Source organism: Stenella coeruleoalba (genome assembly GCF_951394435.1).
Source record: "Stenella coeruleoalba genome assembly, chromosome: 9".
NCBI lineage: Eukaryota > Metazoa > Chordata > Mammalia > Artiodactyla > Delphinidae > Stenella > Stenella coeruleoalba.
Genome location: NC_137155.1, coordinates 81,957,648 through 81,985,217, shown reverse-complemented (window position 1 = coordinate 81,985,217; position 27,570 = coordinate 81,957,648). Strand labels below are relative to the sequence as shown.

The following is a 27,570-nucleotide window of genomic DNA, read 5'->3' as shown; positions in this document are numbered from 1 at the left end:
AGTTTCCTGTTATGTAAAATATAGGTAAAGTGAGTTGGGAACAGAGGTGGTTTCTTCAGCTCCTTCTACAATGTCCCTCTCTTTGATCAGGGTTGGCCATGTTGATTCATGATAAACTTTTTTTTGGCAGTGGGGAGATGGGAACGTAGGGAGTGATGGGTCGAAGGCAGGAAGGGTGAGCGATGGTCCTCAAACCAAAGAGCCCTCTCATCTTTGAGTCTTAGCTCAAGCTCTCCAGCTGACACAGAAACAGGCCTGGTAGTAAGTGGTTAGCATTCTGAGGTACGAGGATCCCTGGTAAATTCAGCAGCATGTGGTTTTTGGAAACCAGCCCACAAGATAAGAACACTGCAACCAAGCCCCTAACTAATACTGCTATTTAACCACCGTCCAAAGGAGAAAGGAAAGAAAAAAATCCCACCACACTAGGAGGTTCTAAGCTTTCATTTAAGGTGGTCCAAATAATCTTCTCTTTATTTTATCTTCGAGTTTCTTAAGAGAATCCTCATTCAGTGATTATTTCTCTCATTAAAGGCACTTTCAATGACATGATTGGAAAGGAGTACATTTTAACTGCAGTGCAGATTAATTCCTTGGAACACCTGGGGAAATAGGAGCTGAATAGGGGCACTTACAGTGATTCAATAGGCAAGACAGTCTTGAGCACTTCAATAGATGCATACCCAGAAAAAAGCATGTGCCCTAAAAACACTTGTATTTTTCCTTTAGTTTTCCAGCTGTTTCTATGTATAGCTCTGTAAAGAGATCACACTCAGTACTTGACTGATTTTCAAGACAGTGGCCCCAACTCTTCCCACCACAGCTGTGCCTGACAAAATTAGCAAACAGCTAGTCTTACAGGGAAGGAAAAAAAAAGAATGAATGAAATCAAGTTGAGCCAAGCTTTCTTACAGCACAGGGATCGGTCCTTGCCCAGACAATGCCAGGACCTGGACCTGGAGCAGCTGAATGAAATATTCGGCCCCTCCAACTTATGCAGGATACTTTTCAAAAGGCAAGTTTAAGTGTTATCTCTCTAAATATGAATTGTGGGGACTATTTCTTCCCTCTTCTCTCTCTTGAACATTTCTTATTGATCTCAGGCTTAAAATTAACTCAGAATTATAAAAATTATATGATAAGGGTTGAGACAGAGGGAAGGGCTAACGTTTGCCTACAAAGTGTGAGCTGAGGATCTTGATCCTTCATATCATACTCCCAACCAGAGAACAAATACAAAAATAAACACACATGTTATACATAATACAAAGTGTAAATCTACAAACACAAGTGTACTAATTAGAGTTTTTCCTCAGAAGCACAGTTTCCCTCCAGTCCCTCAGAGACGAGGAGGAATGGGGACGGGATTTTTAAGACAGCTTTTCATGTCTTAAAAAGTTTGTAATAACAGTCTCAGTAGCGCAAACAATTTCATGTGAAACCAGAAGCTGTAAAAATAAATTACTTTTGAAGAAATGTAGGTTCCTCTGTCTGCAGCTCAGAACTCGTCATGTCGTACTAAGGCCTCACCAAAATCTGTGGCCTGGCTGCCCACAAATAAATCATACTTGTCAACAATCTCCTCCTTGGTAAGTTTGCCATCCTGAAAGTAGAGAGAACAGTGAATTGATGCAAAATATATTTCTTATTTCAAATTTAGAACACTGTTAACATACAACAGGGGTTAGTCAAGATTTACGATTCTAATTCCCACTAAATTAAATGTGAACTCAATCCTCACTGCCCACCCCCAACACACACACACACACACACACACACACACACACACACGCACGCACACACACGCACACACGCAAAGAGGGAGTAAACAGCAGTTGATACATTTTTCTTATCAAGGAAGTTAAGTGGAAGGATGGAAATAATATAGCTCAATAGCTCAATGCTAGGGATATGGGTTTGTTTTTTGAGAAGAAAACGCTCCCTTTCGAGCAAAATGTGGGACATCTCCTAGATATGGGTAAGAGATAGTCAAGAATAGCAGGAAAAATACTTCAAAGTGAATCAAGTCTTTGTCTAACAGGAACAATGAAATATGCTAATATCAAGCACGGTCTTCAACTCCAAAATGACCTAGTCACCAATCATATTCCAGACAGAACCCCAAATGAAGGCTCAGATACTCATCTCAAGAATTATCTAGGCTAGATTCCCAAGGGATGACTACATCAGTTTCCTTTTCTCACATGTCTCAGGACACAGCACCTGGCTACTGAAGTGACTGAGCAAGAACTCAAAACAGACTGACCCTCAAAAAGGCTCAATAAGAAACTGCATTAGGAGCCTCCCTGGTGGCGCAGTGGTTAAGAATCCGCCTGCCAATGCAGGGGACACGGGTTTGAGCCCTGGTCCGGGAAGATCCCACATGCCGTGGAGCAACTAAGCCCATGCGCCACAACTACTGAGCCTTTACTCTAGAGCCTGCGCGAGCCACAACTACTGAAGCCTGTGCCTACAGCCTGTGCTCCGCAACGAGAGAAGCCACCCAAATGAGAAGCCTGCGCACGACAACGAAGAGTAGCCCCCGCTCACCACAACTAGAGAAAGCCCGCGCGCAGCAACAAAGACTCAACGCAGCCAAAAATAAATAAAATAATTTAAAAAAAGAAAAAAGAAACTACATTAAAACCGAAGATCAGTCTAAATAAAAGAACATTTAGAATTCTAGAATCCCCCAACTTTAGACTGATTTTCAGTTTGCTCTAAGGAGAGCACTCAAATCTCTGAAAAAGGTGACAGGGCTCAGTAGTAACACGACTCTTTTAATGAACTGAATGCCTTCTCAGATAATTGATCAAGGGTAATTTTAACAGGTTTCAGAGAAAAGCTGATTTATAAGCTCCTACAAATGATTTAATTTTAAAAAGCATACTTGATTTAAGAAGGAAACAACCAGCTTTGAGTAGGCAAAATGAGCCTGTAAAAGATAAAAGAACAAAGGAAATAACAACAAAAAAGCAAAGAAGATTTCCTGGGGTTCCAAAGATAGCAGATGATGCATGCTGGGCACAGGCTATATCCAGAGGCTCTTTCTGAGGCCTAAATTTCTCCAATGCTGGGAACATTGGGCAAAGGGATTTCTAAAATGAGATCAGAGAGCTAGCGCTGCCCTGTAAGTTTTCAATCGCCAACTTTAGATCCATAGCAGACTCAAACTAATTAAGACCTTAAATGCTCTATGTACCTTAACAGGAATTTTTTAGGCAGTCCCCTAGAAACAGAATTCATCACTGATAGATTATTTGGGCCTGGACAGACTTACCTTGTTTTGGTCGGATTCGTAGACTAGGTGCCTGGCTTCTGCCTCTGCATGATCATAGTCTGAGGGAAGGATCCAGTCTTTGGTCTCTTCCTTATCCATCTTCCCATCTCGGTTCTTATCTCGAAACTCAACAAATTGTTCTCTCTCAGTCTTTACCCATTCTGGCTCATCAGCATTTCCATCATGGCTGTACATGTCACCTGTGTGAATACACATCCATACAGAAGATGAGTTTGTCTTTTCTCAAAGACTGCCCCATGCAAATCTGACCTGACCCTTTTTCCTCATTCATCAGTTTGGAACCTAATAGCAGTTATAAGGGTATTTTAGGTCAGAGAGACCTTAAGAAGCAAGGAGTTTTCCTGATGTGTGATTATTGATCTTGCAACAGGAATATTTCCAGCTGTTGGTCTTGAATGATATGAGAGCAAAGAGAATCCTTTAAAAAAAATGCAGAAACAAAGGGAGATGACTAGCGTCAAGAAAGGTGAAGACCAGGACTTCCCCGGTGGAGCAGTAGTTAAGAATCCGCCTGCCAACGCAGGGGACATGGGTTCAATCCCTGGTCCAGGAAGATCCCACATGCTGTGGAGCAACTAAGCCCATGTGTGCCACAACTACTGAGCCCGTGTGCCACAACTACTGAGCCCGCGTGCCACAACTACTGAAGCCCACGTGCCTAGAGCCTGTGCTCCGCAGTGAGAGAAGCCACCACAAGGAGAAGTCTGTGCACCACAACGAAGAGTAGCCCCTGCTCGTTGCAACCAGAGAAAGCCGGCGCAGCAATGAAGACCCAACACAGCCAAGAATAAATAAATAAATAAATTTCTTTTTAAAAAAATAAATAAAAAGAAAGGTAAAGACCAACTTTCATAAGATAGTTGTTCCCTACATTCCATTTCACTACTAATTAACCTGACCACTAGTTTTAGAAAGATGTGGTTTTAAATCCTAAAGAAAACTTGAGAGGTCTATAAGTCAAACTGTCCACCAACCAATTACAGAGTATACTTTTTTTTTAAGTATTTAAAAAAATTTTTTTTTTTTTTTTTGGCCGCGTTGGGTCTTTGTTGCTGCGCGTGGGGTTTCTCTAGATGCGGCGAGCGGGGGCCACTCTTTGTCGTGGTGCACGGGCTTCTCATTGCAGTGGCTTCTCTTGATGCAAAGCACAGGCTCTAGGTGCACGGGCTTCAGTAGCTGCAGCAAACAGGCTTAGTAGTTGTGGCTCCCGGGCTCTAGAGTGCAGGCTCAGTAGTTGTGGCACACAGGCTTAGCTACTGTCAAAATTCTTTTAGGAATTACATGAGTGAAAGTCTGAAGACTCCTAAATTACACTATATCAAAGTAAGTGTACATGCATTTCATGTAAGGTATGGGAACACACCTAATATAAGTCTAAGTAACTTCTAAACAGTTATTTACCTGTGATAAAAGTAATCTGTATGTTGGGACCCATAAAATGGAGGCTGCCCCAGTGGCCCAGCCCATGCCACAAATCTAAACCTAAGTCAGCCCACACTGCTAAGAAAACCTAACATATATCAATCACAACCCTCCAGCTCAGCTTCAGTCAACTTACCTTACCCTTAGAAAAGATGACCTGTTATCTTAATAAGGAAATCCCTGACCTCCTAGCCAATCATGTCCTGCATCTGAGTTGCCCCTCTAATGTTTTATAAAGCCTGCTCTTGCCCAAAACCCCCTAGGAAGAATGCTCCACTGCTTGTGAGGTACTTTACTCCCCCCGATCCATGGATTGTTTTCCCTTGAATAAAGGACATCAAACTTGTTACTAAATTCTACTATTTCCAGCATTTTGCAGTTGGCACTGTCATTTTTCTGAACTTGAGGGTTAAGAGTAGAACTACTCCTTTCTGTCCTAAACACAAATTGGGAGTCTCAGAGCAGGTCTTGCCAATTCTTTTTTCATGTTACAGCACATTCAGAAAACACAGTATTTGTACGATCCACTGGCCAGCACCTTGCCCTAGCTGTCCTGAGGGTCAGGGAGACCTTTCACTGTATACAGATTGGGAAATTCTGAAATAGGGAATACATGTGTATTAGGAAACGCACGTTAGGAAAACGTGCGTTTAAAAGACGTATTTTTCTTTCTTTCTTTTTTTTTTAATTTGGCCACACCACACGGCATTCGGGATCTTAGTTCCCCAACCAGGGGTCAAACCCGGTCCCTGCAGTGAAAGTGCCAAGTCCTAACCACTGGACCACCAGGGAATTTCCTGAAAGACATGCTTTTAATAGAAGCTAGAATATACAACATAATGTAAGTGCATCTTAAAGCTAGAAAAGTAAGGATAAGAATTAATACTATTTAATTTTCTATTAAAAAATTCAACCTGGGCTTCCCTGGTGGCACAGCTGTTGAGAATCTGCCTGCCAATGCAGGGGACATGGGTTCAAGCCCTGGTCTGGGAAGATCCCACATGCCGCGGAGCAACTAGGCCCATGAGCCACAACTACTGAGCCTGTGCGTCTGAAGCTTGTGCTCCGCAACAAGAGAGGTTGTGAGAGCAAGAGGTCCGCGCACGGTGATGAAGAGTGGCCCCCGCTCGCTGCAACTAGAGAAAGTCCTCACACAGAAACGAAGACCCAACATGGCCATAAACAAACAAACAAACAAACAAATACAATTAAAAAAAATTCAACCTATATAATGATATTAAGGAATTACTAATTTTTTGAGCTTTTATTTAAAAATTTTTAGAGATACATATGTATCTTAAGAGAGATATAACCAAATGTTTACAGATGAAATGAGATGCTGATTAGGATTTACTTCAAAATAATAAAGGAGGTAAGACGTGGCTATGGATTTAAAAGGATTGGCCATGGGTTGATGGCTGCTGTGACTGGGCGTAAGTACAGGGGATTCATTATACTATTCTATTTAATTTTGTGTATGCTTGCAATGCTGTGTAATAAATTTAAATGGCTCAACAGTATAACTCTGGGGACTTATTAATGCTAAATGTAAGAGGCAAAGACCCTTTGTTTCTTTTTGATCTTTCCTCTCAACAGGGCAGAAACTAGCATACCCCTAGAAACTGGAAGATACTGTTTGGGAGACTTTTTAGCTTTACAAAGCCCGGCACCCAAGATGTAAAAGCGTTTGCATTAGTTGATGATTTGCAAAACAAAGTCATACACACACAGTTGATAGTTTCAGTAGTTTCAAGAAACAATTGATCTATACGATGGGAGGGAGATAGAAGTATCTCTTTATTTGGCCCCAATGCTTGGTAAATGATGGTACTTAACTGTTATAAAACTTAATTCCTCTCAAGAGGTTCAAAATGAGTTCCTCCGTTTTAGCAATGGTGATAAAATGACAAAAACCAAGAATTAAAAGATAAAATATTAAAAAAAAGAAACAGTCGACTTTGAAATGGGCTCAGTAAATGCACCCAGGCATTTATTTCCACTGTGCTGATGAACTCCACTAAAAAAATCATTTTGGAAAAAAATTCCATCTTCCCACTGCTTATCCCTCTCAAAGTACATCATGGAGTCTTAGAAGAAAAGAGTATTCAAGGAGTAATTCAACTGGAATAACTCTAGAAAATAAATAGCAGGTATAATTAGACAAAATTTGAGTAAAGGAGTGACTTGTTCAATGGACTGAAGTGACATACAGGGATAGAGGTAAGGGCTTAAGTCTCCCTTTCACACTTAAAATAAACATTCCAGGTAAAGATCAGAAGCCTAAAAACAAATTGTCTTATGAAACACAAAACCAGTGGTGCACTAGAATTAAGTTACTATGAGTAAAAATAATAATTGGAAATATAAAATTATCTAATATCTTTTAAAATGGAATAACATTTGTAACAAAGACATCTGTAGTATCTTCCATCTCTTCTCCTTTACTTATGCTAATTTCCATCACACTAATTGTGTAACAATTTGCTCAACTACTTGCTAAGAGGCAGCTCCTTTTTTTAAAGCAATGGGAAAATCTTGAAATTATTTTGAGGATAATAAAAACAGCTTTAGGGACTTCCCTGGCAGTCCAATGGTTAAGACTCTGCACTTCCACTGCAGGGGGCACGGGTTCGATCCCTGGTTGGAGAACGAAGATCCCACATGCTGCACGGCATGGCCAAAAAAGCTTTACTTGAGAGAAAGGTATAGCATCTAAAATAATCAGACAATTTGAAGGTATAGTAGCATCTAAAATAAACAGACAACTGGGAATTCCCTGGCAGGCCAGTGGTTAGGACTCCGAGCTTTCATTGCTGAGAGCAAGGGTTCGATTCTTGGTCAGGGAACTAAGATCCCACAAGCCGAGGTGTGGTCAAAAAAGTAAAGAAAGAAAGAAAAAGGAAAAGAAAAGAAAACAAAACCAGACAACTAAAAGGAAAAATGGCAGAAAGGAGTGATTTTTAAAAAAAAGACGAAAGGAAACAAATTAGAGAATCTAGACAGAAAACATGAATAGAATACAGCGAAAAGGAAAGACTAAGAGGAATCAACAGCTCTTAGTCATCCAACTGTCTCTTTTGTCCTATTTCCGTTTCCTAATGCCAGTCTAGGCTCCCTGCAACTCCTTACTGTCAATTCCACAGGGCATCTGGGATGTACTATTTCAGTGCTGTCCACTACAGTAGCCACTGGCCACATGGGGCTACTGAGGACTTGAAATGTGACTGGTCCAAACTGAAATGTGCTTTAGTGTAAAATAAACTTTTGAAGATTTGTAGGAAAAAAAACCCTCAATGAGTTATATTGATAAAATGTTGAAATTATAGTATTTTGGAATCTTAGGCTAAATAAAATACACTATTGAAATAAATTTCATCTGTTTCCTTTTATTGTTTTTGATGTGGCTATTAGAAAAGTTAAAATTATATATGTGGCTCACATTTACATTCTGATTTGCCAGTGCTGCTACAGACACTTTATCATGACCCCCTATTCCTCACACCGGTCTGACTTAACGATGTGCTGAGAGTTGACCCATGGGGTAAATTGTTTCTGTTGGTGAACATATCTTCCAAAGCTTCTCAGCTTCTTCTAAGAAAAACACTAGAAACAGACTTACCAATATACTCCTCCAGATCAATGAAACCATCAGCATTCTTATCTATATCTTCCATTGTTTCCTAAACAGAAGAGAGTAATTAGACTTAGTATCTGGATGAGTTAGTTTAGGCAATTATTTGTCATTCATTAAAACACACACACACACACACGTTTATGTAGATGTGTGTGGGTATGGTTAATCCATAGGAAATTGTGGTTTTTCTAGCTGAAAGAATGGTAAAATATTATCAATTTTTTATGCTTCAGCTTAAAATAACTAAGTCTTCTTGAAGGAACACTTAATAGTGAACTACCCCATCAAGCCCATGATGATCTGGTAGCCCTAGTCATGCTTAACTCTAACAGGAGATGTGACCAGTGAGTACATCTACAGCTATAGTCTATGTTTTATCAGTAACTGTCTTCTGTGAAAATTCTTTAGTATCACTGTCATTACTCAGTGCCTGATAGTTTAAAAAATAGGATTTCCCCTCATGCTTACAGTACAAAGCCACCAATGAATGGCAAAATACACAATCTGATGGTACGTATTGTCATACTAAACAGAAAGCTTAAAGCACCATCGAGATCACAGAAAAACAGAGTGACAGAGCTTGGACTCAATCTGGCCAGCACTTGTATAGCAAGTCATTCTTCTAAATACAGAGGAAAGGCTAAAGAGGAAAGTGTAAGCAACAAAAAGAGAAAGTTTCCATTGAGAATCCTTGCTCTCACCCCACCCACCTGTACTACTATATCCTTCATGTAGTCATACTCCTCAGGGTGCAGGAAAGCTGTGAATTCCTCCTTTGTGGCAATGAGGTCTCCATCCTTGTCTGCCATTTTAAACCTCCGCTCATCTCTAACCATCATCTGTTTATAGTTAAATCCATCATCAGGGTCTGGATCATCTAGAAAAGAAAAATTTAGGTCAAATCTTAAAAGACTTCCAGAAAACATGAAAATGTATGGGGAATCAATTTCCAAGAAAGATAAACCAAGCACTGAAGAATTAATTCTTGATTACTCAGGTAAAATTGCAGCAGTATAAAGACATTCAGTTTTGGTAATCAAAGACCTCAAAATCAGGTCTGAGTTGAATGCAAATGCTTGCCATTCAACATGGAACCCTGGCTCCTGGACTGTGTAATCCGTTATGTAATGCTTCACTGTCACTGCTCTTGGGGCAACCACAGAGCTTGAGTTTTCTAGATATATCCAAGGGGCAGCGGTGGTTCTAAAGTCATACTGAGTTTGAATCCTAACTCTACCACTTCTTAGCCATGTGACCTTGGGCAAGTAACTTAACTGTACTTCAATTTACTCATCTGTAAAATGGAGATAATAACAGTGCTGGCCTCATAGGATTGTTATGAGGCTAACTAAGCAAATAAATAGAAGTTAAGTGCTAGAACAGTGCCTGGCACAGAGTTGGCTTTTAATGAATGTTAGCCACTGCTATGTCGATTAAACATTAGGGTCTCATTAAAAAGCCAGATATCAGGAATTCCCCGGCAGTCCAGAGGTTAGGACTCTGAGCTCTCACTGCCAGGGGCCTGGGTTCAGTCCCTGGTCAGCAGAACTAAAATCCCACAAGCCGCACAATGCAGCACCCCCCTGCCCCCCACCAAAAGAAGCCAGACATCAAAGGCCTTCTATCCCATTATAGGCCATCTGGATTCAAGTACCAGAACAACACCACTTTGAATGGTCACACTTTAGTTTCTTAAGCCAACTCAGAAATATACCATGAGATACAAATACTGTTCACTACCCCTCCTCCCCAATTTTTGTAAAATTCTAGAAAACGCAAATAAATTCGAGTTACAGATAACAGATCAGTGGTTGCCTTGAGGATTATAAAGGGACACAAGGAAACTGTTTGGGGTGATGGAAATGTTCATTTATTTCGATTGCAGTGATGAGCTCACCGATACATACATCTGTCAAAACTCATCAATTGTGCATTTTAAATACGTGCAGTGTATCGTATGTCAGTTATACTTCAATAAAGCTGTTACAAAAGATAAATATTAAATTACAACCAAATTAAATTTGGATTTATCCATCTGTTAGGATGTTGAACTGCACAAGCAGTAGTTAGTCTCTCCGTAAGAATCTAGAAAAATGAAATTTTGTTTCTTTAAGTTGAAAAAATGTGGAGTTAATGGCAGAAAAGGAAAAAAAACCCTTTTCAATCTGAGTTGCTGTATGGACCTAATAAGGTTAACATGTGAAGATATTTTGAAAGGAAAAGACACCATATTAAAGGTAAGAAATGATTGTTCCTACAACATATTGGTCAAATTTTAAAAAAGATACAGCACTAGTTTTATAAAAATGACCCACGGGGTCCCTTAATAACATTACACTGCTGACTTTCGATACCGTAGTTCAATCTTTCCATACTTTAAGCACAGTTAAAAACAACAACAATAAACTACTGCTCTATTTTGAGAGATGAGCAACTTGAAGCTTCATTCTTTGTTGAGTGTCAAAATTTAGTCAGATAGTTGACTGAATCATGAGGCTTTGTGGACCGTATACGTGTATACTCAAAGCCGTAACAGGTTAGAGACAAAGAATTTAAGGAAAGTACGATCTTTCTCAGATACTAAGTCATTTCTTCTAAACAAATAAAGCTTCAGTACAAACTATGTAACATAAATAAGAAAGATAACAGAAGACAACTTATATATTAAGAGTAGATTCTTAGCTAAGAGCCCTTCTCTCCTTAGTTAAACCATGGTGACTGGAATCAAGTAGCCCGATAACATGCACATATATAAGGATGAAAAAGGAAGCTTTAAAACTTTATTTTTATTTTTTTAAACTTTATTTTTAATGACTAAACTCACGTGCCTATCATCACTGCTCAGAGTGCCATTGTCTGTCTTAAGCACCAGTTTACTGGGCTATCTGGCCTGGGTAGGCTCTTGGTCTAGTTCTGGTGGAGGCAGGGTGGATCGTAGTATCTCACATTTTACTTGTGGCAGAGACAGGGTTAATGCTCCTTTTGTGGAAAGCAGACTAAAAGCTAAAGTGATTTATACCCGAACTCAGCTGAACCAAGAACACGCTTTCACAAAAACTCCTCAGCACTTTTGTAAGGCACCTCATTACCCCGAGTACTGTCCAGCCACAGGCCTCCAGGGAAAGATGCCTTATAAAGACATTGTTTCTCCAGCCAGAGCTTCAGCTTATGCAGTCTCAGTCAGTAGAAATACCCATTACATTGAATCATTTGCCCTGTGAGGCAACAAAGCTCTCAACACATAATCATACAAAGAGTTTAAGATTCATTCTGGACAGCAAGTGAGTGACTAGGTCTGAGCTGAGATTATTAACACACCATTCTATTGAGATCACCAATAGCCTGCCCACTGCTTTACATTTATAATTAATTCCAAATAAATCAGAGGGTGTTGGGTCTCAGTCAGAGAGCAAGAAGCATGCATGCCTCTCTATCTGCACTGACTTTTTAATACACGTGTTTTTAATTGGGTGAAGGATATGTTTGGTTCTTGGGTAAGTGTCAAGCGTAGAGAGAGACTGCCACTCTAGTCTTAGGAATGAGAACAAGCCTGATACAGAAATAAAAATCTGTTCAACAGAAACGCATGCAGTCCTGTAATTAACACGGACAGCTGGCTATCCAGCGGGGGGAAACAGACCATCATACACTCACTGCTTGTTAGTTGGTGATGGAGAATGCCTGCTTTAACCCAGAAATTTACTTAATTTCCAGAATAAAGATGCAAGAAGTAACATTTATACATTCTTGCCTCAAACTGTAACCATGTGCAATAGAGGAATCTCACTAACAAAAACACCCTAAGTCATCAACTCAGTAAGATCGCCACCTAGCATTCAACAGCAGGCAAGTATAATAAGTAAAAGAAAATGACTAACAGGTGGCCCAAGCATACAAGCTACCAAATCAACAGAAAGCAATCAAAGTCACATTTATTTGCCTTGAAGCATTTGCAAAGCAGGCTGATAAACTCATGTGCCAGAGAAAACAAATGGGAAATAATTCATTTCTAAACTTCAGTAAGCAGACACACTGAAATAGTTAAATTTCATCAAGGAAAGCTATTATATTTGATCTTTATTTTATTAAGGAAAAACAGTAATTTTCCTTCTATTCTCACCAGTTACAAAGAAATCTAATTTGGTTTGAATTTCAGGTCCAACACTTTAATGTGACCATGTCAGGCTTTGAGACATCTCAAAGCCTCTTGCTTTGCATTGTTGGAACAATGCAGCCTTTTAAACAAGATCTACTACAAAAATGGTCTCTCTGCGGGATGACAGCAAGAAAAAATGGGGAAATATATCTGAAATGCTAACAATGTTAAAAGATGTCAGACCTTAGAAAACCAAAATAAAACAAATTTAAAAAAATACACAATATACAACTTCAAAATTAATAAAGGGAAGGAGAATTAGCTCAGCATCAAACTATCTCAGAAACGCATAATTTCTTCCTTTCCTTCACTGTGTGACCCATTTGTTTCTTTGACTCAAGACCATGGTCTCTGCCAGGCTGACATCTTGCCCCTTACCCAGGTAAGTGCCATAAGTCACGTTTCTGTACTCATCCCAGGAGATTAAGCCGTCTTGATTCAAATCAAACTCCTGCCATTGGTTTTCAACATTGTCATATATGTATTTCTTCTGGGCGTGCTTAATCCAGGATTTCAGCTCCCCCTCCGTCACAAACCCATCTTTATCCGCGTCTATTTTATCTACAATCACTCTACAAGACAAAACAGTTACGTTTCAAAGTGCCGGCTCCACAAAGCTTTTTCCCCCAGATAGTAGGGACCTACCTAAAACGTAGCCGTAGGTGGCATTTTTATACTCTTCCCAGGAAACGAGGCCGTCCTCATTGAGGTCATGCCCCTTCCACTGTCGCTCTACATCCTCGTAAATCCAGCGCTTTTGTGCAAATTTAATCCAGTCTTTGAGCTCATCCACAGTGACAAACCCGTCCTTGTCGCCATCTATTTTACTTACAATCTTTCTGTAGAAAATGCAGAGAAATCCAGCAAGAGGTTAAAAGGACACTAGGCTCTGGACTTAGCCAGGTGTGTGCTGTGGGCACAGGTGTTGCCCAGAGCTAAAGCATGGAAATAAAAATTGTTTCCAAAACAAAACTGCCAGACAGGCCATTGAAAATTTTTCTCTTAAGTGCCCGTTGCTGGTCTGAAATGAGCCATCCAGACAAGGCAAGCACAGTCCATGGCTGGTGTACTTGGATCCAAAAGTGAATCCGGACTATCCCTTTAGAGGTAGGTTTCAGCCGATGGTCAGAATTCAGGAGTGAATGAATATCCATTCCTATCTGGGTTCTCCACTCTTAGCATCAAACAACACGCAAATCTTTGTATTTTTCTTTATTGCTTTTACGAGAATCTCAATTTCTGGGTAAACGATCACAACCACTGACTTGGTTTTCTAAAAATTCAAAAATTTAAACCAGACTTTAAAAAAATTCAGCTGTGTTTTCAAAAAAAAAAAAAAAAAAACCAAAACACTTCTGTTAAAAATACAAAGATATCAAATATAGTTCCAGGATCACTTATACCTAAAGTCAAGATTACTTTTTTTAAAACCCCAAAACAGGTACACAGAGACAGAAGCATGCTTATTTTTAAAAATGGCTAGCAGTTTATTATACACTATTTTGAACTGGATTTTTACACATAACCACAAAACCAGAGAGCTCTGAAGAAGTAATGTGGTAAGAATGTATATCCCTGATTATGAGAATGTTAATAAGCTGAGAGGGTTAGGGTGCAGATGATAAAGCAAAACTACAAAGCTAAAGAATCAATATACTTTGCCCTCCATGAGTTTCTTTCTTCTAGATCTGTTATGTTAATGACAGACATTTTTTAAATGATTTATTTAAGGATTTCAAAATATGTGCATGATATGAAAACTTCTGTTTAAAGATGCAGTCACTTACTTATAGAAGCTAAGACAGCCTATGTAAAGTCACAAGAACTTTAAATCAAAACTTCCAATGGGGGACTTCCCTGGCAGTCCAGTGGTTAAGACACCGTGCTTCCACTGCAGTGGGCACAGGTTCGATCCCTGGTGGGGAACTAAGATCCGGCATGCCGCACAGTGTGGCCAAAAAAACAAAACAAACAAAAAACCCCAACAACTTCTAATGGAATTGATATCTTGGCATACTCCTATGCTCTGTTACTTGTAGGACTGAAAAAGACTGTCGTTTGGTAGCAAATAATGTTTTTCCCCAGTTTGTATTCATCTCATGAATACAACACTGGAAAGTGATTAGAATCACAGAATACAAGCAACACAAATTCATCTTGATATTGACATGCTGTCAGCCATGATTGTCTATTACTTAAATCTTGTAATTAACAAGCACTTTCCTTCAGAGAATCTTACAGCTTTTGCTCTAAAATGTTAAAAGGTAAAGCAGTAAGAAGTCACCTCAAATATCCTCCTCTATCTACATGGACACGGGACAAAAATTTTTTGCAACTTGAACCTGTAGAATCTTAACAATAGTAATAAGTTAAGTTTTAAGCGCCCCCAAACTTCTGCATTATCTATACTGGGATCCAGTTTGTGTCCGTAAGGTATTGGCTACCAAGATTGCCACTGTACCATTAAGAAAAAAAGGGCAAGGTACTTATTCCCGAAAGAAAATTTTAAACTATTATAAACAGCCTAAAGAGAAGGAACACTCAGATAAAAAAGGCATCTGACTGTTTAAGATGGGCTTTTCCTAATGAAGTTGGCTAAATGCCATTCTATTCATCCCAACAGAAATATCCCAAATGGTTTAATTCAGAGGTTAGCAAACTTTTTCTGAAAAAGGACAGATAAGAAGAAATTTTCACTTTGTGGGCCACATATGGTCTGTAACATATTTTAAAAACAACAACAAAAATAACCACAAAACCATTTAAAAATAAAAAAGCCATCCCTATCTTGCTAGCTATCCAGCCTGCAGGCAGTTGGGAAAGTACATTGGAAGTGGGCATGTCCTATTTTAGGCATGAAGCTCTAAACTCGGATCTTTGAAAGCCGGTGTAAATTTATGAAGCTAATGGTGTTATATTTCTATGATACTGGAGAACCCTACAGATCCATGATGCCACTAAATAAGCACTCACTCCACGACAGACACAATGTACCTAGTGGATCTTATATTATTTCTAAGAGGTAACATATGCCTCTACATTTCAAAAGGCATCAAACAAATCCTTTGACTTTTAAGAACCTGGGTCAATAAATGGGCTCCAGGAGGGTTCACAACATTCCAGAAATTTTCAGCAAAATTTTATATATATTCATATGTAGGCGCTTGCCCTTAGCTTTCACTAGACTGCCAAAGGGACTGGGCCTGTGACCCAAAAAAGGATGATGAACTGCTCTAGTTCATTTCTACAGCAAATATATCACGGGTGAAAACGTTATTGAGGACCACCACCTCAAAATAAATAATCATTTGAAGGACACATAAATGAAAATTAAGTATATTTAGACTTCTTGGGGGTGGGGTTGAGAATACATACACAAGAAAAAATCTTCTATTTGTCAACATTCTTCGTAAGAAAAAGGAACTAAAAACTGGATATTAAAATTGTTTTTAAGTGCTTCCTGAAGTCTTTTAGGTATTATAACTAAGGATTTAAAAATAGTAGTGAATTTTTGCAACTAGAGGTATAGACAATGATCTTATCTCCTAATAGTTACTGGCCTCCTAGATAGATGGAAAAGGGGGACTCTGTTGTTCCCAACCTCTGATGTACAGTCACGTACCAAATAATGTTTAGAAATGCCACAGTAAGTTAAAAGAAAAAAAAAAGTTCACCTGGAATTCTTGCTTGCAACAGTACATCACCTTATAAACTGGAAATATTTGCCATTATCTCCATTTTGGGAGAAGAAAATAGTACTTGGTTCATTCATACATTCCATGAAAAACATGATTTTAACCATCTTATTCTAATCAAATATGGAGTCGCTCATGTGTTGAACTTTTGATATTTACTGATGACGAAAAGAAACATTTTCTCTCTACTGAAGACTGTTAGCAGAGCTATTCCAGTACCTACACAGAGCCAGAACACCAAACCTAAGGGCCCTTCATTATTTAACAGTAATTCTGCACAGAGACATGTGCAGACCAAAATGTAGGCTGGACATGCACGTTATGCAAGACACGAAGACTGAGAACGCCCTCATGCATCCCTATTTTCAGCCTGGAATGTTAGCACAGTTATAAGATTAAAATTAAAAGTGAGCATGGTCCCTCAAAGTTAGAAAAACAACCTAACAGAAGACTAATTCTTTGATAAATTTCTGTTTTCTCTATCTACTTTCAAATGTTTTAGGAGTTTCTCATTCTACACAGCAAAATCTTTTTATTGTTTCTGTGAGTGTTTAAGAATAAAATATTATATCCTTCAGTTAGCAGAAAACCCGTTGAAAGAATAATTATTTTGAAGTACCACCCAAAGCAAATCCTATAACGTCTTCTAATCACAGCACTATCCATGGGCAAAATATTTTTGGAAATTCCTATGTGGTGTAACTTTTCAGACAAATCTCTTGAATATAGTTCAGAAAGTTACACCAATGGTAGCCTTTCATTGAGGAGAAAATGTTCACTGAATTAACCTGCATTTCCTTAAAAAGCAAGGCTTTGAAAGAGCTAAAAAAGACATTCTCAGATCCTCAGAAATAATCAACTGGAATTCTACCAAATCAACTCTTTAAATAAAAAGATGCCTGCTGAGAGAGCCACAGAACCTGACTATGGCCCAGCTGTTACTGAAATAGCAACACATACTCTGACATTAAGACCACTGCTTATTACAACCTTCTAAAAGGCAAGGTTGAGGGACTTCCCTGGCGGTCCAGTGGTTAAGACATTGCCTTCCAATGCAGGGGGTGCGGGTTCGATCCCTGGTCAGGGAGCTAAGATCCCATGTGCCTCACGGCCAAAATACCAAAACATAAACCAGAAGCACTATTTTAACAAATTCAATAAAGACTTTAAAAATGGTCCACATTAAAAAAAAAAAAAGGCAAGGTTGGTTTGGTTTTGTTTTTGATTAAGCAAATAACTGACAATGAAACCAAAGAGGGTGAAGGACATCCTTGGAAACCATAAACTCTACAGAAATTAGTCAGTCCAGGAGTCTAATTTGCAGTTTATTATCCACTCAAAGACTTGGCATGGTCAGTAATAAATAGGTCACAGATAGTTTTCAAAAATTAAAAGCAACAGGTTTGAGAAAACCCCCATGTAATGTTCCTTTGGGGTCAAGATGATGCAGTTTAAGCTGAGTCCTATAGTATTTGGCAATTTTATGCATAAATGACTTTGCTTTGTAGAACGAGGTAAAAACTATTATTCAATGGAGAAATGCAGGAAAGCGCTTAATTAAATTTTAGTGGTAGCAATTCTGTGGTTAGTTTTCAGAAGATGTAGTTCAATACAGCTTTACTGAGTGACTGAGCCAAAAGAGAAAAAAAGAATGAGTTGATTTATAAAGAAATGTCAGTATTCTAACTAGCTCCCTGAGAGCTGGCACCTTACCCAAGTCTTTCCTTGCTCTCTTCTGGTGTCAGCTGATCAAAGGTTTTTGCTTCTTCAGCACCCAAGAAGGCATCATGGTCATAATCAAAACTCTGAGCATCATTGTGAACTTTGTCACTGAGCTGAGGCTCATGGTGTACACGGTCCTTCTTTTCCGTGGGCTTGCTCAAGGCAAAGGCTGTGCACAGGGACAGGCATGTAAGAAACTGTCGCAGGTCCATGATAATCAGATCTTAAAGAAAAAAGAAAGGTAGTTCATTCAGGAAGCAGTATGCTTAATAATGAAACAAGAAATTAAAAGCTCACATCCAGTTACAATATTAATTTGATATTATCCCAAATATTATTACTTAATCCATAAAAAAAAGTGTGGTAGGATATCAGACTTTCCAGTTTTACTCTGAGAAATATTCACCAGTTTTCTTCATCTGATTGTAGGCTGACAAGGAATTACAGGAACAAGGAATTACTAGGAACATCCACCTTGTAAGTGGTCTCACTTCAAAAACACCAAAGTAGAACTTTAATCCTTTTGCCCAAGTTCCTAAGATTTAAAAGTGAAAGGACCAAGATTTAAATCCAGACCTACTGACTCCAAATACTTTACCTTTGTACTGTATCAGTGGTCTGGTCTTCAAACCTGGCTGGTTATTAGGATCACCTAGGAAGCTTTATTAAAAAAAAAAAAGTTTCCCCTACTGAATTAGAATCTCTGAGGCTGAACCCAAGCATTTGTAGTTTTAAATGGTTCCCAGGTGATTCTGATGGTTGTCAGATAAGAACCAATGATCACCTTCAAAGATCAAACCACTGAGACGGTACAGTGATGGATAACTGCCTTATCATTCTGTATACTTGTGTTTCCCAAACCTACCCAGGTATAAGGACCACCTGGAATACTGTTCAAAGTACAGATTCCCCAGCTCTACACTGTACGTTCAGAATCTCTGCAGTCACAGGTGATTCTGATGAACAAGCACAAGGCTGGAACACTTTATCGAAAACAGTGACAAAAAATCGCAGAGAAGCTGCAGGCTAGAAACTGTTTAGAACTCTTGACAGACAACCTATAGTACTGTCCAGAAAGTTTAACGTTTTAGAGAAAACTGTAAAATTAAAAATCAAGGTGGGGGGGTGGGGCGGGGGAGAATTCCCTGGTGGCACAGTGGTTAAGAATCTGCCTATCAATGCAGGGGACATGGGTTCGAGCCCTGCTCCGGGAAGATCTCATATGCCATGGAGCAACTAAGCCCATGCGCCACAACTACTGAGCCCTCGTGCCACAACTACTGAAGCTTGTGCTCCTAGAGCCCGTGCTCCCCAACAAGAGAAGCCACCGCAATGAGAAGCCCGCGCACCACAACGAAGAGTAGTCCCCGCTCGCCACAACTAGAGAAAGCCCGTGCACAGTAACGAAGACGCAACACCGCCAAATATAAATAAATAAATCAAAAAAAACCACAAAAAAACAAATCAAGGGGGGACTTCCCTGGCGGTCCAGTGGTTAAGACTCCATGCTGCCACTTGCAGGGGCCATGGGTTCGATCCCTGGTGGGGAACTAAGATCCTGCATGCTGTGCAGTATGGCCAAAAAATAAAATAAAATAAAATAAAATAAAATAAAAAATAAAAAAATCAAGGGGAAAGAGTTTCCCAGGCTTTCATATTTTAACTAGTCCTTTATCAGAACACAGATTCTGAAGGCTTCTCCCCTTGTGGTGAGTATAAACTTCTATAATTTCCTATTATCACTCACTCGTTTCCTCTTATGACCAGTGACTCCCTTACTGGATGGGTAGGTGGTTACTGGGCATGAGGCCTGTTGTAGGTTGAACTGTGTCCCCCCAAAAGATATGCTGAAGTCCTAATCCCTGGTGCCTGTGAATGTGACCTTATTTGGAAATAGGATCTTTGCAGATGTAATCAAGTAGGATGGGCTCTAATACAATGGCTGGTGTCTTTATAAAAGGAGGGAAATTTGGATACAGACACAGAGAAGAGAATGCCACATTATGAAAGAGGCAAAGATTAGAGATCATCTACAAGCCAAGGAATGTCAATGATTGCTGGCAACCACCAGAAGCTAGGAAGAGGCAAGGAAGGATCCTTCCTTAGGGCCTTCAGAGAGCATGCCCCTACTAACACTCTGATTTCTAATTTCTAGCCTCTAGAACTGCAAGAGAATAAACTTCTGTCCTTTTAAGCAACGTAGTTTATGGTAATTTGTTACAGCAGCCCTAGGAAACTAATACAAGGCTACAGTACAGAGGGACACAGCATCACATGAAAGTTAAATGCATTATCTTGTCCTAATCTGCAGATTAAACTAGCCACAGGCTTCACCTTCCCCAGGATGTCACCAGTGGAACTATCTAATCTAAGGCTCATATTTTATATATAAATTTTTTTTTAATTATAAAAATTCTTTCAGCATTGCTTGTAACTCAGTGATCTCAACCTAGACTGTACCCTAAAATCACCTGGGGAGTTTTTATAAGTGACCATTGAACCCCACCCTTAACCATAAATATTTTTAAAAGGCAGCCAGGTTGAGAACCAGTATTCTAACCAAATTCTCAAATGGCCATAATGATATCTTAAGAAATGTGACTTGAGAGTACACTTAATACGAAGAAACTGCATGTATCTGATCCTGCCTCAAAGTTTTGGGAATTAGAAGGAAGGAAGTGAATTGTGTCAAGGGATAAAGAAATCAAATACGCCAATAAATTAGCCATATTTTAATGTATCCATCTCCTTGTAACCCCCAAATAGTAACTAAAAGAAGTTACATTGTATTTGCTTGGATTTACAAAGCATTTTGGATTTAATAAACTAAAAAATGCTTAGCGCAGCTAATGGTGAGCACGTTACGTCATATAAAAATTCCTTAAAAGTGGAAGGAAAGCAAATCGAGGAATATGTTTAATGCTAACACAATTTAGCTGATTATACAAAGGCACAACCTGAGGCCTCCTTGAGTAACTTTCAGGCTGTAAAAGGGCATAAGAGGGCACTATTTGTGTTCAATAGGAAAGCAGCTAAGTGGGGAGGTCCAGAAATGGCAGAGAAGGATATATCAACAGAGAGTAGAAAGTGTTCTAGAGTAACTAGGACAACGCCAAAAAGACAAACAGAAATGTTAGCTAAGGAGATAATGGGAGTCAGTCACTTCCCCAAGAGCCCATTTCAAAAACACACAAAAACGGTAATTTTGCTGGACAGTTGTTAAGACTCATGAAAACCCATCAGAGGAAACAATGTGGCAGCACTGCCCTAAGACCCACAGAGAAAGGGGAAGAAGGTGGTACTATTCTTAAGCTGTTCACCAATGTTAGGACTTGGCTATGCTTCTGAAAGTTTATCAATGTTCTGTTTCGTGCTATCCCATCAAAATACCCAAATTTATATACAAAGACGCTTCAATTCAGATGTTCAATGATAACAGTTTATAATGATTTAAAAAAAAAGGAAAATGAACTAAACAAAAGAAGTGGTAAATACATATTAAATCTATATTGTGGAACACAACACAGTTTAAGAAGAATGAAGCGGAACTATTCACACTGAAACTGACAAGGCACCAAGATATGTTCAGTGAACAAAAACAACAACAATAAGAAAGCATGTTGTAAAACAATGTCAAGACCTCATTTATATAAAAAGCAAAATCCAACAATCTCCCCAGCTTGTTTATATTTGTATAAAATATAACATATATGCACGAAAATGGTGTGGAAGGATAAACGTCTATCTGTAAACAGCAATAAGCCCTACGCTGAAGGGAGAAGAGATGGGGTGGGGAGGTAAGGTTCGTGGGGAGTGAACTTCACTACTGTACTGCTGTGTTGTCTTATTTTTTGTAAATGAGCACACAGTCGTGTATTATCTTTTTATGTGTATTACTTTCTAAACAATAGCATAAAAATTCTTTGCATTTTTAGGTAGCAAAGCAAACATTTTCAAGCCATTTCTCCAGATTGGAAAAGGAGACTGAAGGAAAAACACATATTTATTCTTAAGACACAAATCCTATTTTATAAAGTAAAATAACACTGCCCTAGGAGAATAACCCTCCAGCCCACTCTCCAATAATTGAATCCAATCAATCAGATCAGTGGAACAGTAAAGAGAAAATTAGATTCAGTGGCTCTCTCAAACATCACAGTATGCCTTTATTTTAGGACAAAATGAAACTTCCATTTCAAATTACAAATAATTCTTTAGACAAATAAAATCCTTTACAGAGATAAGGAATGAGTTTTATGTTGTTATTTTGTGATATATCCAAATAATATCCATAATGTTAGAGGCTTACAGAATCAAGTAAAATCAAGAGTCACTGCAACAGAGGATTTTCCTTATGTCTATTAACAAGGGGGCTTCCCATTTAGGAAAATTTTATAAATGACTAATTACATCCCGAGAATAATACTCTAACAACTCTTGCATAATACCCTGACAACTTCTGCAAACCCCAAATGTTTTAATATGAATTAATGCTTAAGCCCACTAACACTATCGGGGCCTGGGAAGGATACTGTGTAAAGTTTTGATACTGTGTAACATAAAGAAATGTAACAGATTGACTCACTGATTCTAGAGGGAAAACCACATTTAAGATTGAGGTGTAACATCTTGATACAGTGACAAAAGAAGAATTTCAGAATAAAAGCCAAGTGATTCAGCTTTATCATTTATCCATCTCTCTATCCTTTCCCTTCTCAATTAAACTTTCAATCCTGCCCCTCTACAGGTTCCTCCATTCTGTCAATCAATACTTCTCAGGTCTTCATAATCCAAAATCAGTCTTTCTCAGACCCCGTTATTCCTTCAAGCATGCTCTTCCCTTTCCTTCACCCATACCGTCTCTAGAAACTGCTGTCTCCGCTTCCTCACCACCTACTGTCACCCTGAAATCTAGGTTTCTATCACTACTGATGAAACTGCCTAAAAAGGTCATCAAGGACCACCTGCTGGACAAAGCAATGGTCCTACCTTTCTCTCTCTGCAGTGGGCAATGAAAAATCTGCACTTTAGTAAGTTTTAAAAACTATGCACTTTGTGCCCACATATATCAACTCCTGGCTATTAGAAACTAACAAAAGGCCCCTTGTTTTATGAATACAGACACTAAAAAAAGAGACTACTAAATTTATCTAAATCCATATACACATAAAAATGTCTAAATAGAAACAAAGGATATCTCTCAAGACAAAGGATATATAATGTGGGACAATGTGAGAAGGAGTATAAAACAACTTCTTACACAAGGCATCTGAAGAACTACATTAGTGCAGTTATTTCTGAAGCATCTTTCTCTTTTCAACCAAATGGAAACCAAATAATAGAAAGCTAAGATCCTTCTCTTTCTCCGTCATGACAGCTATTCATCAATGGATAACAGAACATTAGGAAAACATAATATAATACATAAATGAAGGACTTGGTTGTATGAGTTTTTACCATACGGTCTAGGTGAGTCTGGCCACAGGTTTGTCAATTTTGTTTACCCTTTCAAAGAACCAGCTCTAGGTTTTGCTGACTTTTTCTATTGTTTTTTAAATCTCTATTTCCTCTCTGATCTTTATTATTTCCTCTTTCTGCTGACTTTAGGTTTTGTTTGTTCTTCTAATTCTTTCAGGTGGTAGGGTTAGGTTATTTGAGATTTTATTTCTTTTTTGAGGAAGGCCTGTGAACTTACCATGTGATCTAAAGGTAAATCAATGGCTGTGAAAAATGCATCTCCCCATCTCCCATTTCTCAAATGACCTATAAGTTTCTCTTCCTCAAATTCTGTCCCTCCCTCACCAAGGGTAACATTTAATATTTTTTCTTGAACAAACAGAAAACTAGACCTGCACTGTCCAGGACAAGAGCTACTAGCTACAGGTGGCTACCAAGCAGTTGAAATGTGGCTAGTGTGAATTCACAAGTGGTGTGTTACACTTTATGTCAAAAGAATGGTATTTTTGTGTGTACTGGATTAAATTATTAAAATTAATTTCACATGTTTAAAATATTCACCTGTAAATCTAAAGTTACATACATGGCTTGTATTATACTTCTACTGCATCACACGATGTTAGAGACACAAATAAAGGGCTAGAACAGAAAAGGTATCATGTTACTATCATACTTTTGCAACATGTCACCAATAATGGTCTCCTGCAAAGTTATTTTCATGAATTGTTCCAGTTAATTTATAAGGAAAAAAAGGTAACAGCATAGACTTGAATTTCTTTCAAAAACAATGATAAGCCTTAAGAATTAGTTTTATCCATTCAAAAATTTGCTTGACAGCTCTAAATTCATGCCATTTCTCCCCTCCTTCCCAATCATTTTTTATAAAAATCCACTGGTCACAGAACACTTAAAAGTAAGTTTTTTCAGGGGAATTTAGATGTCTAGATTAAATTCAACTTCTCAAGAACATTAACAGCGGGTGACCCCACAGTTATTCTGGTTGAACAAAGACCCACTGCTCAATGTTAATAGTGGGAGAAATGGGTGTGGTGGTAAAATTCCAGTTCTGTGAGTTGGATATTTAGGGGGGGGAGAAAAAAAGGCATTCCTTTATAGTGCAGCAAAAGCAGAATCTCAATGCTTAAGTGTCTACTTCAATTGGGGATTGAGGGCAAGAGCCTGACAGCAATTTAACTATACTAAGGCTCAGGTTATAAAGTCTGGGAATTAAAGGTATCTGGTTATCTATCTGACATTCTTCACTTTCAGACTTTAGTACAAGTACCACCAATGGACTATCATATTAAAGTAATAATGTCGGGCTTCCCTGGTGGCGCAGTGGTTGAGAGTCCGCCTGTCGATCCATGCAGGGGACGTGGGTTCGTGCCCCGGTCCGGGAAGATCCCACATGCCGCGGAGCGGCTGGGCCCTTGAGCCATGGCCGCTGAGCCTGCGCGTCCGGAGCCTGTGCTCCGCAACGGGAGAGGCCACAACAGTGAGGGGCCCGCGTACCGCAAAAAAAAAAAAAAAAAAAAAAAAAGTAATAATGTCACCCTTCATGATTTGATAAAAGTTATGATAATGACAAACCATTTATTCAACATTTCTCTAGCGATCGATGGAACAAATTTACATTAATATATTCTAATTAATTCTAGTTCATTAATATATCCTAATTAAATTATTTGTGTAATTGAGGGCATACGTTTATAAGATAGTTGAGTATATAAAAGTGCAAACTTTGGCTGTAGAAGAAAAGCTTTGAAATGACAAACTATTACTCAGGTTTCATTAGTTCTATAACCAAAGCAACCCAGTATAAACTTAAAATTTTTCTTGCTACAGAGTAAAGAAAATTTCCTTTAAGAAATAAGTTCTTAGAAACTCTGGGAGAATCAAAGTTTCCTTTTGGCAGATGAAACTTCAATACATAATTAATTACTGTAGGAATACCATGTAAAATGTAGAGACAAGAGTTTTGGTTTCTAGTTGTAATTTGCTGTGCATGTGTAACATGCATAAAATGCTTGGGAATCCTTGCTTTAGTGCCAAATGTAAATAAATATAATTTAAAAATCCTAGATGAAAAGACCTACCTACTATGATCACTCCAGCTGGAAGTGATCTGCACACATTCCTCTCAACTTTTATAAGACTTGTTCGTACCATTCCACAATAAGGATCATAGGCTATCTTAAGTTGTCTCCTTAGCTCCTCTGTAGATGTACATTTTTGGAAGGCAGGGATCTCAGCTTAATATAAATTAATATAAATTAATTCCCCTCTATAGTCCTTAACACAGTGTCTTGCACTTTCTGTACACCAAAACATTTTATTGGATTAGTTGGACTGTACTTGGGAGCAACAAAGTTCCTGCCAGCTGCCAGTGCTCCCCAACCCCCAATTCCCCTTACCGGATCTGGCCATCAGCCAGCAACAAGAAAAGTGTTATTTCAGCTGTCTTAACTCTAATACATAAATCACAGCATCAACAACATCCGTATTTAAGAGTTCATAAAGACAGGGAACTAGGACCTTACAACTAGGACCTACAACTAGGCCTAGCAAGCATCTCTAATGGCTATCCCTGGCTATACCATGCCTGTGCCACACACAGAGAAAATGTGTGTTAAAATCAGTGTACTGATCTCCAGTACTGGTGAAATGTACATAAAATGCCGTATCTTTTGACACATCACTGGATGAATGGAAGCAAACGATTATATTAACAGTGATGATTAAGAGTTGATTTCAAAGCTGTGTCTGAGTACTACTATCCACTCAGGCATACTCAATTCATCTTTGTTAGCTCATGTTTCTCCTAGTTGTGATTCTCAAAAGAATCCTATTGGAGACCGCTGAATCCCTGAAAATCTCAGATTAGGCCCAGGTAAGCTCAGATCTCTCGCCACACAAATACAATTTACAGGTTACCTCTGGACCCTCATTTGTAGTACAATACATAAATTCTTCAATGATGACCACCGTTTGGAACCCGGTTAACTAAATCTACTGAATGAGGTCAAACATGCATTTGTCTTGTGTCAAGTGCCATTCTATGGCAAAGAATAATTTATCAAAAATTCCACGGTTCTCTACCTCCAAGCTACAAAAACAAATTAGAAGCAACCTTATTCCTGACTCATTAACGTAGACTTTATGGTTCATGCCAGGAAGTGAATGTAATTCAACTCTCAAAGACACTATTCTGGGACTTTGTACACTTAGGAATTCAGATCAAAGGCCCTGAAGTTTTAGTAGGAGACCCAGGGAGCTTTTTGCCTTCATGCAAAAGCAGCTTTTGGAACTGCAAATCACTCGACTCTTAATCAGGGCAGCTGTAGGGAATTAAGTTTATTGATGAACACAGTATGCCAAAAATCAGAACTAGGGTGTGGAGCTAGAAGCAACGAAACAAGGTAAAGATACAATCCTTTAATGAAGCTTTTAAAACTACTTTCCTTCGCTGACCGAAGCGTGAGGCCAAACATGGAAGCTCGAAATATTCCGTCTTTTCTTTAAAATTATAGAGAGTTAAAAAAAAAATCACATAGTGTCTTCATGCTTTCTTCCCCCTTGTTTCTACACCCTCAAAGTCAGCGAACACGACCTTCTTGGCAGATGCAGATGTCCTCTCGGGATGTGGCCCTGGGGCGGAGCTGGCGGACACAAGCAGGCCCAAGTGTGGGAAGTGGCAGGGAGCTGTAACAATACCGTTATCTGACTGCACTCCGACCTTCAGGAGGTAAACAAGAGTGACCTTTTCGGACGAGGGGCTTGGTGACTGGCGGGGCCCAGGGCCAGAGAACGTGGCAAGCCAGGCACGAAACTGTACCCCACAGGACGCAAAGCCGGGAGCCGGAGTTCGCAGGGACCCAGGCCCCTTCCCCAAGCGCAAGGGAAGGCGAGCGGCGGCCTCCGACCCAGGCTGCGCACCGAGGGTCGGGCAGTCGCTAGCAGCCTCAGGCCCCGGAACCCCGAGCTGGCAGAAACAGGGGCCCTGAGACAAGGAGGCCCTGCCGCGCCGGGAGCGAGGCCCAGAGGACAAAAAGAAAGTGAACAAGGGGGAGGCGGCGGCGAAGGGACGTGCACGGTGGTACTTACCTCTCCCCGTTGCGCCCACTGCCCAGGATGCCGCGGCTGCAACTCACCCACCGGCTCAGCTCTGGCGCGCAAGCACCGC

General features: G+C 39.3%; 1 protein-coding gene across 2 annotated transcripts; it reads right to left on the bottom strand.

The window, feature by feature from the left end:
- Positions 1 to 429: 429 nt before the first annotated feature.
- Positions 430 to 27,570, bottom strand: CALU (calumenin). Of its 2 annotated transcripts, none has more exons than XM_079932019.1 (7): positions 27,492 to 27,570; positions 17,922 to 18,153; positions 13,159 to 13,352; positions 9,068 to 9,234; positions 8,343 to 8,403; positions 3,281 to 3,480; positions 430 to 1,603 (listed from the first exon to the last, which is right to left on the bottom strand). In XM_079932019.1, exons 2-7 carry the CDS (start codon positions 18,140 to 18,142, stop codon positions 1,499 to 1,501), a joined length of 948 nt encoding a protein of 315 aa, XP_079788145.1. In that variant the 5' UTR covers positions 18,143 to 18,153; positions 27,492 to 27,570; the 3' UTR covers positions 430 to 1,498. The 2 variants fall into 2 exon arrangements, with proteins under 2 accessions (XP_079788145.1, XP_079788146.1); XM_079932020.1 differs by lacking the exon at positions 13,159 to 13,352 and adding an exon at positions 12,892 to 13,085.